Raw genomic sequence first — 12964 nt, 5'->3', positions numbered from 1 at the left:
CCAATTATTATTATTATAATATATAATTTTTTATTTATTTATTTTGGGGTGGTTGTTTAGTTGTATTTATTTGGTGTATATGGGTTGTTTCCACGTATTGCTTTTTTGTGTTCATGTGGAACTTGGTTGTGTATGTTATTGAAGTTCAATAAAAAAAAAAAAAAAGAGCCATATTTGAGAAATGTTTGAAATGCAAACCTCAGCGATTACAAGGGTTTTTACCTGTATAAACTGGTTATTCTGAAAACAAACTGCACTCCGCAAATGTATTTACCAGAGAACTATATTTAATTGTTTTTACTTTGCATTCAAAATGAATGTCGACCTTGAATGAAAAGCACAACAAACTGTTAGCATGACATTTATTTTTAAAAAAAAGAGGAAAAAAAAAACTGAGAATACAGAAGGCATAAAAGGAACACCACTTTTTATGTTCAACTCAAGATACTGTTAAACAGCAACAGTTATAAACAACCATTTACACAACCTGTACAATTTTTTTTCCTGGAGATTTTCCATTTATTCAAAATAACTTAAATAGGTTTCTATGTAAAAGTGCAAATCGTTATGCATAAAAGAAGACCAACGGTGGCAAGGATGTTTTGATGAGTTCACTGGCAATCAAGTTTTATAACATCACAAGCATATTACTAAGCTTTTCTGTCATATAATGCTTCAAATGTACAGGATTCATATCCCTCATATTATTAGGGTGTTGTGCATCACAATTAAGCTGTGTTACCGAGTGTACTCTCGGTTAGGACTATATTGTAATGCCGATTTTAAGTATTTCATCTTTCCTGACGGCTTGTGCAACATGTCTAAAAAGAACTGCCGTGTTCTCCTGGATGTCCATAGTCAACATTAGAGGATAACCATTTTCATTGATAGTGTTTAACTTAAATCTTCTGTACAGCACAGACCCAGATATGGTTGCATTCATAGTCTACATAATTTGAAAAACCAGTGTGCACGTGTAGAGATATGAGGGTGGTTTTCCACAGCCTTCAGGCAATGAGACCAGAAAGGCAACAAACTAGAGAAGAGAAGCAAGTCATAAACTAACAGGGCCTTGCATGCTCCCGTGTTATCATGCAACTTAATTGAGACAAGGGGACGAGTATTACACAGCATACAGCATCTGTTCTCTACGTACTGGTCACCTTAGCATCCACTGGAGGAAAATTGGAAATGTGAATGGAAATAGAACTAGCATGGAGTCCAGTCTGTGTGGGCCCAACTATGACTTCTGCTCAGCTCCTGCAGCAGACTGGGCTGTACTCTCTGGTTTTAAGATCTGGTAGGTGATGAGGTACTCTGGGAAGGCCTGAGAGAAACAAAGAAGGTGGGTTCATCAGCACGGTTACTATGAATGTTCTGTAATGTTTTGTGCCAAGTCAGAATTGAAAACACTACCTGCTCTCCTCTGTAAATCACATACTCAGCATAGGCCAAGCCGTTAACACTCGGCCGCCCGATCACTGAGTGGTGTCCTGGGGGAGCGTGGGCCATTTTCATGGCACTGAACTGGAGGAAGGACTTTCCCAGAGTGACCCTGCAGAACAGCATCTGCCTGTAAATGGCACAGCAAAAGAATTAGACAATGATCTCTTTCAACACGAGTGCCCCTAAAACATTGTGATGTTATTTGGGATGGTTAATTCACCTGTGGCACAGGTAGCAGGAGCGGTCTTTGTGTGTCGGACAGCCCGTGCCTCCGCCGATGCCGTAAACGTACTGGTTGCTCTTGGAGGAGTTCTCGGCGAAGTATATGCCTGCGCCGAACATTCCTCCGATGTAGGCGTGACGTTCGTCAAAGCCTTTGTGGATGATGGCGTTGATGAATGGGGAACCTGAGCGAAGACACTTATCAACGTGATGCACAACAAAACTTTCCAGGCTCATTTGATCAAAAAGCGGCATATTAAAAACAGACATTTACACGTCTTCTGGCATAGGCAGACAAAGGCAAGGCAAGCAGGCAGGTAAAATAGATCACTCTCCCTCCACATGTGATGGCTTTACATTACCTTAACTAAAACATTTCTTTTCCCACAGCTCAGCAGATGTACGTACCGTGAAACAGCATGCGCTCATTGTGGTGGTTGTGGTTCTCATCTGCAATCTCCTTCTGCCTGTGCGTGTAACGTTCCCTCAACTTCTTGTTCACTACTTTTTGGATCTGTGGGCCAAATAAGTAACTTTGAAAGACATTTTGTAATTCCCACCTGAAAAGAGGAAACTCCTTCCAATGAAGTTTAAAACAACTCAATATGATGCGAAAAAACACTTGAGACCTTGATGATGTTGTATCTGCTGAACACTCCACCTGCATTGCCTCCATCTCGGTGCTCCCTGATGGTGCTCTGCATCTGAGAAACAATTAAAAACAAATATGATAGCAAGAAAAAAAAGCTCGCAAGATACAATAACAAGCAATCCAATTATAGCTTTATGTCAAATAGGGCCAAGTATTATTATAGTGGAGGTTCATTGCATTCTTGAAGTAATATGCCTTTAGTGGTACTAGGCATAAAAATAAACATGAAATTGAAGAACCAATTTTTCCCATGATTGTATTATACACAACAAAAATACCTGACAGTGTAAATCATAAGTGAGCATTATGACCTCAGCCAAAGAGGAACCTTTCTTTTATTTCTACGGGAACTGTTTATGTGACTCCACTTTCTGACAGTTACAGACTTTGACAATATGGAAATGCCGCCCGAGACATTTTTCAATGCAATGAAGGCTAATGATTGCTTACAAAAGGAGTTGGAGGAAAACTGGTCAAATACACTGCTCTGAAGTGACACACATTGTATCTAATGGGAGCAAAAGTTCTTAACACGGAAGGGCTCTGGGGATGATTTCTCCCCCATGCTGCGACCACCATATAACTGAACATCAATACGCCCGATTTACCTCCTCTTCCACCGACTGATACTCCTTGTCATCTGGAGCAAGGTCTATGAGGATGGTGCCCTGGTTGGCACAGTGGAATGTCAGATATGGATTTGCACCTGTGGTAAATGCAAAGAATAAAAGCGGTTACATTGCTCAAGAGGAACTTTGACTAACAGCCATGACCTCAAAAAGGCCTTCTTTCTTACCTTGCTGACCACCCAGCAGCCTTTCTACACCCTTGATAAGTTTGTGTCGATGCCCATAGGCATTGATTCCAATTTCTTTCAGCTCCTCGTGACCCATGTCAACAAGGACATCCAGAGTGATCTAAAATAAAACAAGAGGTTTACAAAAGAGATGCCTTAAACTAGCTTCATCTAATGCTTTGGCTGCGTATGCAGGCCTAAAGTGGGACATGGCCAACAAATTCAAAACAGTGAGCTGCCAATTTGTGTATGCTACATTAGGATTTACATTTGCACTTAGTATTTTTTGGTATCATCTTTATTTCTCACCTGCTCTCTTTCAAAGATGTCTCTAAAGTGCTCCAGGCCCAAACTCTTCAAGAATTGACTGATATTCATGTCCAGCATTGTCACTATAAAGGAAAAAGTAAGTGCTTGTCAACCATTTTGGAGGCAAACGAGTACAGACTCAAAAGGCTGATCTAAGAATCTTACATTCTCCTTCTTTGCGGTCTGGGCCTGCAGCTCCATCTGCCACTGCTGAGCTCCCAGCAGTGGCACCGCCGGCCAGCTCATTAAGCGGTCCGGCCAGGTTGTCTATGCTGCTGGCGGCCGATAGGCAGGATGGTGTGGAGGCTGGGGAAATGACAGTGGCGCTGACCACTGTGGCCTGTGGCTTAAAGCAGACTGGGAGAGCATCTGGTGGCATAGCGTCCATAAGAAGGGCCCGAATGTCATCAGCCTGAAGGTGCAACAACAGAACGTGTTTCAGTTTATAGAGCATTGATATCTGTAATGGGCTTTATGGGTGTGAGGGGAGTATTCTAAGGTGACGTTACCGTGGCCAGGTCAAGGGCCGTCTGGCCTTCTTGGTTCTTCATGGTTGGATCAGCCCCATGAGCCAGCAGCAGAGCACAGAGCTGTGTACGACCCTTCTGTGCTGCCTCGTGCAGGGGTGTGAAAGCCCATTTGTCAGTGGCATTCACACATGTATTGTACTTGATGAGCAGGGCAGCAATGTCAACATGCTGTCAGAGAGGGAAGAAAACTGAATATTAAGTAGCAGTTTTTATTTTGAAAGCAACACAGATCATTTTTAAATCAATGAAGGGGGCAGTGAACCCACTGAATGCTTCAGTGGGTCAAGACTCACGCCATAGGAAGCAGCGTTATGGAGAGGGATGAGGCCTCCTTTATCTTGAGCATTGACGTCGGCCCCATGTTCCAACAGATACTCAGCCACTTCAAGGTTGTTGTAGCCAGCTGAGGAGAAAAAACACAAATTAGTAACATTTGAACAAGTTACAAGATCAACCTACAGTGGAAGGAAGAAGAGTGTGTGAACACTGTGTTGCAGACGTGCACTACAATCAGGATGGAATCTGGACAATTCCTCTTTATAAAACGGAGTCCTTGGATGCCACATCATCCGGTGATTAACATTTTCGATATGCAGTTGTCTCCGCATAAATTCTTACTGGGAGTGCTTACCGAGTTCCGATTTTCTGAAAAATCTCGGACACTAGAGTATAATTTAACTGATACACTGCAGCTCCAACAGTTATTTCCAAAAAGCAGAAGTCAAGTCGGGAATTTTCCTTACAATATGTTCTATGTAGAACCACTCATCTAGACACAGTAATCTGATTAATATTGTGTTTGTGAAATATAAATTAAGCAGGAAAATCTAACTGATTTTATCCATCTCAGGGGGAAGCCTTTTTGCCACTTGCTGTCGACTGAAGTTGAAATCACAGTATCTCAGGTTTCAAGTAAGATCCAATCACGACTCACCTATTTCTTGGAGTTTGTTATTTGCAAGATGAGCCATGATTGTTCTTTATCTGAGGCCTGACTGTGATGTCATTCTCACTCAACAGCAAATGTCAAAATGAAGGGATAAAAATGTAAAATTCATTGCACAAATACAAAAAAGGCAAGGTAATTTTCTCTATGTCAGGTTGGTACAACTAACAGTGTGACAAACCAGAAATGTGCAAAAGCAGTAGCCATTACCTGCCAGGTGGAGTGGTGTGGAGTTGCGACCCTGAGTGTCTCGACAGTTGATGTTCTCTGGGGAACAAAGTTTCTGGACACGAGCCAGGCAACCTTTTTTGGCAGCATCTAACAGGGCAGCATCACCCCTGAGAAGGTCCTGGATGTCAGTGTCTCCATCCTTCACCATGTCGAGTGGCATGTTGCCATCACGGTTCTTCTTGGAGGGGTCTGCGCCATGCTGCATATGGAGGAGTTGTAAATAACAGTCATGTTTAATAATACAACTATGGTTAGTTTTCCTATCTTATAATTTATCCATCACAGACTGAAAGGGTTCTCTCACTTTGAGCAGCAGTTTGCAAATCTCATATTTTCCCTTGGCTGCTGCCTCGTGAAGCGGGGTGAACTTCCATAGGTCGGCAACATTGACTGAAGCTCCGTGTCTCACCAGCAGCTCGGCGACTTCATAGTGGCCATATGAGCAAGCGTTGTGAAGAGGAACCAGGCCGCTGGTGGGAGGAGTAACAAAAGTAAAAATGGATTCTCCAGCAGTACAGTCTAGGGGGGCATTTTTACTTGTGAAGTGGGGGAAAAAAAAGAATCACAGGTATATAGAAACGCACCCCTTGTCCTTAGCATGGACATCAGCTCCATGGTGAAGCAGGTATTCCACGACAGCCACTCGGTTGTAACCAGCAGCAAAATGAAGGGGAGTGGAGTGACGGCCCTCCAGATCCCGACAGTTTACATTTTGAGGCGTGCACAGTTGCTGCCACACAAAGACAACATTACAACAATGAATACGGCAATGAATCAACCTCGAGAAGTAGGTTACTGTTAGTGACAAGTCTGGCAGAGAGGTTCAGAGTGTCAAATAAAAAAGAAAAGACCCTTTGGTTGGGTCATTAAAGTTTGAACCATCTATCGTTTGTGTTTGAAGATATTGGTAGAACAGATTACATATCATGGAAAAACTTACTTGCACAGTGTCTAGATCTCCTGCTTTGGCTGCCTCAAGAAATCTGTAGTCCACATCAGAGTTTCGTGTAGGAACATTTTCTGGAAGACAATAAAAAAACAAAACAGCCAACTCAAACAAAGAGCAACCGGTGATCACCAAAACCAGAACTGCATATTTGCTGACTCACTCAATCGACAAAATGTGATTACCATTGAGAATCTGTTGTACAGCTTCATTTCCCATCTGGGCAGCCGTAAAACCCTGCAGTGACACGATAGACGGGTCAGCCCCATAGCTTAGCAGCAGTTTACAGGTTTGGATGTGACCAGCCAGAGCAGCCCGGTGCAAAGCTGTCTGTCCTAGAGTGTCCACAGCATTCACCTGAGACCAGACAAGGTAGAGGAGTAAAACATGCTTTCCAGCAAAGATTTCCGGGAAATACATGTAGCATTCAGAAGCATTAACCTTTGCTCCATGTTTCTGCAGCACCTCCAGAATATCATTGTGAGCCCTCTCAGCAGCAACATGCAAAGGAGTCATAAAGCTGTGACACACAACAGGGAAGGTTATCCCGTTCTCATTTCAGAAGTCAGAGCACTTTGAAACCTTTTTTTATATCAAGTTAAACTATCAAAATGTAAAGCATCGAAACAAATTGTAGACTTACTCTTTGTTCTTTTCATTGATGTTGGCACCTTTACGCAGCAGCAACTCAGTCACCTGCTTTCTTTTTGGGTGCGGGGAAGCCACTGCACAATGCTTAAAATGAAAAAATATTAAATGTGTACATGGGCCACGTGTTAAAAAAAAACAACATCGAGTTTGTGCACCCTATTTCATTGATGATTAGAAATCCTTATTCAGTACTATAACATTGAAATAACTTTTGAATTTGAATATTCACTGTAAAACACAAGTTCTAAAGCCCGATGCACGACTGGAATAGAAGATTAAAATATAGAACTGGCATGGTTCTGACCAGAGCTGTCTCATTGGTTTGAGGATGTTTGAAGCTGATGATTTCCAAAGCCAGGGTTTTCTTCATTTTGGTCACGTCTGCCTCTCGAGCTGCCTGGAGCAGCGAATGACCCTTGAACTCATCTATACAGAATGAAAAGGCAAAATGAAGGGACTGAAAAATAAATCACTTGGGGTGATGACAGACTGATTAACAAGGTATTCTGTAATTTCAATCATTGCTGCTTAACAGGACTCACAGGTTAACCTCTCTTTCAACTCTGGGGTGGGGGCCATGTCCACAGCACTCTTGCTGTGACAGTTGAGTAGGGTCGGGTCGGCCCCGTGGCTCAGCAACAAGGAGCAAACTTCCACACGGTTCTTGGATGCTGCTTCGTGTAGAGGAGTGAACTGCCACAAGTCCATTGCGTTGACACAAGCGCCGTGCTACAGGAGGAAGCGTTGGGAAAGCAAAAGGAAATCGTAACATCTTCACAAATTCCAAATACTTGTCAATAAACTTCAACTTACTTTAAGAAGGAGCTCGGTAACCTCAAAATGACCATAGGAACAAGCATTGTGAAGAGGAACCAGGCCACTGCAGTCACAATGTATAGTTAGGTGAGACAACTATGTTCTTTTTCAGGTGCTCAAGTCGGTCCAACATTGCAGGCACTCACCCCTTGTCCTTAGCGTGAACATCAGCGCCATGCTGAAGGAGGAGCTGAACAATGCGGACTCTGTTGTAGCCAGCAGCCAAGTGGAGGGGTGTTGACTGTATATATATATATATATAAAAAATAAAAAAAGTGTCTTAGTAACAAAAAGGCAAAAGAAAAGAACGTGGTTGGTTGGCTACTTGATGATGCGCTGCCTTTGATGGCCATAGAAGCAAGCGGCTGATTAGAGCCAGAGCCAATGTAATTCGGCCGGCGATGCTAGGTGAGCTGCAGATGAATGGTGCCAAGTCAGTGGAGGCATGAGCAAACAAATGTCATCTTCCATCCATCTTAATGTGCTGTCCAGAAGTGAGGACTAACAATGCTCATTTCAGTACATTACAACTAGATTACCTGTCCTGCAATACAAAGTTGAAAATTTGTTGAAACAGCGAGATGACAGAACCTAAAATTATGAAATACTAAAACTGGATGGGGAGAAATTACAGTTGGGGCACAACAGCTGCTTCCACCGGGCATCCCGAAATCTCAAAATGAATGCATAGATAAATGACATCAATACCTTCTTGTTTCATCAATCTCAAGTATTGAGAAATTATTTGATCAGTTCTAATCTGGAACTGAAAAAACAAATCCTAACAAATTCAACTGTGAGGGCATGCAAAGGGCCAGTAAAATGAATTGTTTAGGGAAGCCTATTCAAGCTTAAGTAGTGATAAAACAAAATGTATTTTCAGCCAAGAAAAATGTCTGTAAAAGCAAGGCTGTAAATCCAGGTGCAGTTGCTTTCTCTAAAATGCCTAAACAAGATGAAGCTTGCGATCATCAACCCAATTTCCATGCAGGGATATTTGGGGTGGGATTGGGTCCAAATAGTCATTCTCAAACCCATTTCCATGCAGGAATATTTGTAAAGGAAATATACAATTTGCAATTCCTAGGTGACTGAATTTGCTGTGCAATGGCCTTGTTCGGTGTGAACCAACTTTGAGAAAAGTATGGCGCTTGAGGAACAAGTCATTCCTGAATACTGACACATACACCAGCGGTGTGAAATAGACACAATTCAACAGACATAAATGCTTGACAAAATGCAGAAAGGAGCGAGCCTTTGGGCATGCATGAGTAATCATCAGACATCATGTCAATTAAAAAAAAAAAAAAGCCAGATCAGATATTGTGTGGAGGCTGCGTGAATGGTGTGGGCGAGTGAAAAGAGAAGAAAGCAGGCAGTGAAAGAAACTGAGCTCCTCTTCAAATCCCAAAACATGGAGTTCTCACCACTTCCTCCAAACACACTCACATGCCACCCGCACATACACACGCGCAGACAGAGGAGCATCAGGGTGTGATACATGAGTGACCCACACACCCATATGTGCAATTAATTGAGTGACAGCCAGCTTTTTGGTCACATAAAACAATGGATTAAAAAAAAAAAAAAAGGGAGAGGGGGGGTAAAAGACCACAACAGTGCATCATCAATCAAGTGGCTGTTATCAAGGTCAACTTACCAGCATTTTTTGAGATGTTGACTGATCGACAAATGTGGCCAGAGTCACACAGAAAACAAAGTGAACAAAAAATTACAAAACGGCAGCATCGGGTCACAGATAAGTCTACTCTCCCCTCTTTAAAAAAAATAAAAAAGTTCTATCTCACGAATCTCCGTGAAATTTAGGCTAAACTGCTTGAGAATGAGTGAAAGCCTTCCACAGTTTTTAGTATTCTAGTCATGTTCATATGCCCGGACACATCAAATGTAAGTGGACTAGTTCACGCAGGCATAATGAAAAATGACAAAAATAAATGAGAAGGAATGAAGGAAACCAACTAGTGACGATGCAGGATACTGTTAACACTTCAAAATAAATGTACCATATTTTCTGGACTATAAGTCGGAGCTCTTTTTCAGTTTGGCTGGCAGTGCGACATATAATCAGGAGCGACTTATATGTTAAATTATTAACACATTATTACTTGATCATTAACACATTACTTACTTACTAGTAAGTAATGTTATGTTATTTTCACCTTAAACCGCATGAGGGTGCACTAGGCCTGTGGAATAATTGGAATCGCAACTGACAATGAGTCTGTCTTCCAGAGTCAGCAGCAGCGTTGTTTATAAGTGACAGAGGACGAAGATTTCAATGGATTTAATGATTTGGAGTGACACGGATGGTTCGATAAACTTTCTATTTATGTTATAGTTATTTGAGATATAGTTTATATATAGTAATATCGGCCTGTGGAATAATTGGAACCGCAACTGACAAGTCCGACGTCAGCGCCGCATGTACTTCCGATGTCAGCATAGGCGTTTATTTTAAAGTGACACAGAGGACGAAGATTTCGAAGGATTTGATGATTTGGAGTGACACGGATGGTTCGATAAAATTGTTATTTATGTTGTAGTTATTTGAATAACTTTTAATATGTTACATCAGGCACGTTCTGTTTGTGTTTAGGTCACGTTAGCATACTGTATCATTTAGCCTGTTGTTGCCTATTCATGTCTGTTTTGACATTGGATTTTGTCAAATAAAGTTCCCTCAAAAATGCGACTCGTGCTCCAGTGCGACTTATATATGTTTTTTCTTCTTTATTAAGCATTTTATGGCCGGTGCGAGTTAAAGTCCAGAAAATACGGTACATTTTAGTGGGGGTTTAAAAGTCTAACAAAACTGCTCTATTAGTGGTGATGTCGGAGAGGGTGTGTGTTGTCGCTTATGACATCAATAATAGCGACGGTTTGCACTTTCGCTTGTCTTTTGAGAATTTATCTTGCACTACACTTTCTGATAAAAACAAACGTCCACAAAAAGGGACCCCAAGCATAGAATATGCTGAAACATCAGACATGCCAGGTCATAAAAGGTAATTACAGCAAAAGTGTAAATTATATCTCTCATGGGTCACACAGTGTTTTGAAATTAAACATCCTAAGGACCAAAAAAACAGAACTATGAAATAAAAGTTCTAAAGGTTGAGCATAAAGTCATTGCCCAAATAACACGCAGAATATGAATGAAGCATCTGAGAGAAAACTCAGACAGTACAACATGAAAAAAAAAAAAAGACAAATGAGAGGTGCATGCATAATAAAACATGAATACAAAAATAAAAACTAACCTATCCTGCCATATGCAGTTACTGAGCATACAGTACATATAGAGGGGAAATACTATACGGATGACAATAACACACACCAAATTGTTATCATTAACATCGGTTTGTGGTTATTGGTTGCAGTCCTATTTTATTTACCTTGCGACCATCACTGGCATGACAGTTAACATTCAACGGAGTCAAGAGAGCCATCAGTTTCTCTTCATTTCCACTCCTGGAAAGGTAATTAAAAACAGTAGTTGGAAAACAACAAACAAAAAAACACTTCCATTAAACAAATCAAAGGCAGTCGCAATACTAATTCTGAAGTGATTATCAAACACTCACCTTGCTGCTTCCAGGAGTTCATCCTTCTTGTATTCACCTATTGAGCAATGCATTTTAAGATTATGTCGAGGCAAGCAACAACCGTTGGAATATTCCAACAGAATATTACACATTGCTTAAGAAAAATTAAATGACTTTTTGGATAACAGGTAAGAATGGGTACTGACCAGTGAGCACTGCTTTGGCAGAAGGGTCAGCAAGATCTAGCGCTGATTTTCCATCAGTGTTGCGGATATTTGGATCAGCTCCATGCTGGAGTAACACTACATTGACATGAGAAACAGAGAAACATTTAGAAATTACGCTTTAAAAATGTTCAATGAACTGTGGCAAGTTAGTTTGACATAAACACCTACCCAGTGAATTTGATTTGCCAGTTTGCTTTAATTAACTAGCGATGCAAACCACGCTCACAACCTTCGATATGCATAAATAAAAACAATCAGAAAATAAAGTTTGTGGTATCATGAGCAACATCATGAAAGTGTAATTCTTGTATCAGGCAATGTAAATACTTGGTTGGTATTGGGGCGGGGTTAGATAAGCAGAATTGCTTCAACCTATTTCCCTTTTTGACCAGTCAGGTGAAAACAGTACACGAAATCAAGTCGTAATGAACGGTGATTATGTACTTGATGAGAGAAGAGAAAAAAAAAAAAAAAAACTTTACCTATGCAGACATCAATCTTTCCTTTAATGGCTGCCTCATGAAGAGGAGTGTAATTCCAGTTATCTCTGGCGTTGGGGTCTGCACCCTGGCAAAGAAGGAGGCCCACAACCTCTGCATGGCCAAATGAGCAGGCATTGTGCAGGGGGATGAGTCCTCCATCATCTCTGGCATGGACATTAGCTCCTGTCTGGAGGAGATGGTCCACTACGTCTTTCCTGCCAAAACCTGAAGGGAGATCATTTTGATACTAATTACAGGAAAAACAAAACAGGAAAATCTTGTTGTACAACTTAAATGATTTTTTGATACGGTCAGATAAAGAGGTCTTCAACGAGTGGTAAAACTCAGTAACAAAAGTGAGTTATTTTGTTTGAGACTAGATTAATTTAAAATACACAACACTGTAGAATCATAGCCTGCGGCCAGTTTGTTGCTAATTTGACAGGTCACTACACAGAAGCTATGCTATTTAGCTGCCGTCTGGAATTAGCTGGTTAACAAGGCAACATTGAGTTACTTGGCTAAATGATAACACGTTGGAATAGAATCAAATCTAAGTCTTGAATTCTAATTTAGCTAACATAATGTAGCCGAGCAATAGCTTAGCTTAGCTAGCTAGACATACCCGCAGCGAAATGCAAAGGAGTCGATTTTCGGCCAGCCATGTCTTTTGCGTTCACGTTCACTGAGTCGACGAGCCGTTTCACTCTAGACACATCTCCGTTGCGGCAGGCTTCAAACAGCTCCCGGAAAGCTCCGCCGATACCGTCAGTGGGGCTTGTTGCACCGGAGCCAGGGCTGGAGACGCCACTGCCTCCAGAGATGGTCGTACTTGAGCTGGCGCTGCTCGCCAGGACCGGAGCAGGCACGTCCGGAGAGGCCAGAGCGCCTTCGATCCCCCCGCTGCATTCCCGCTCAGTCTCATGCGGTGAATTGATCACTGCCATCGGCGCAACCGTCGAGGTAGCCCCGGAAAGTGAGCTGTTCCTCGGCTGGGACTGTACACTGTTTTGTTGCTGCTGCGCTACTGAGCGACGAGACGCCGCCATTACAGCAGCTCGCAAGCAACAATAACCCCTGTACCGCCTTTCCGGTGAAAGTGGACGCACTTCCGGTTCGCAATCGCATTGCTCACCGACTCGCA

General features: G+C 41.9%; 1 protein-coding gene across 2 annotated transcripts; it reads right to left on the bottom strand.

The window, feature by feature from the left end:
- Positions 1-345: 345 nt before the first annotated feature.
- LOC147057799 (poly [ADP-ribose] polymerase tankyrase-1) lies at positions 346-12958 on the bottom strand. Of its 2 annotated transcripts, XM_085908819.1 has the most exons (28): positions 12446-12958; positions 11821-12045; positions 11318-11413; positions 11151-11187; positions 10962-11037; positions 9206-9226; positions 7692-7786; positions 7543-7609; positions 7272-7458; positions 7034-7155; positions 6722-6813; positions 6520-6598; positions 6264-6435; positions 6073-6152; positions 5717-5862; positions 5437-5602; positions 5112-5331; positions 4249-4358; positions 3935-4123; positions 3591-3837; positions 3426-3508; positions 3117-3237; positions 2929-3026; positions 2298-2372; positions 2077-2182; positions 1667-1853; positions 1417-1573; positions 346-1327 (listed from the first exon to the last, which is right to left on the bottom strand). In XM_085908819.1, exons 1-28 carry the CDS (start codon positions 12867-12869, stop codon positions 1241-1243), a joined length of 3765 nt encoding a protein of 1254 aa, XP_085764945.1. In that variant the 5' UTR covers positions 12870-12958; the 3' UTR covers positions 346-1240. The 2 variants fall into 2 exon arrangements, with proteins under 2 accessions (XP_085764945.1, XP_085764946.1); XM_085908820.1 differs by lacking the exon at positions 9206-9226.
- Positions 12959-12964: the final 6 nt, after the last annotated feature.

Source organism: Syngnathus leptorhynchus, chromosome 4 (assembly GCF_054491065.1).
Source record: "Syngnathus leptorhynchus isolate UIUO chromosome 4, UIUO_Slep, whole genome shotgun sequence".
In the NCBI taxonomy this organism is placed as follows: domain Eukaryota; kingdom Metazoa; phylum Chordata; class Actinopteri; order Syngnathiformes; family Syngnathidae; genus Syngnathus; species Syngnathus leptorhynchus.
Note: the sequence above shows the minus strand (reverse complement) of the source record. Positions and strands in the feature narration are given on the sequence as shown.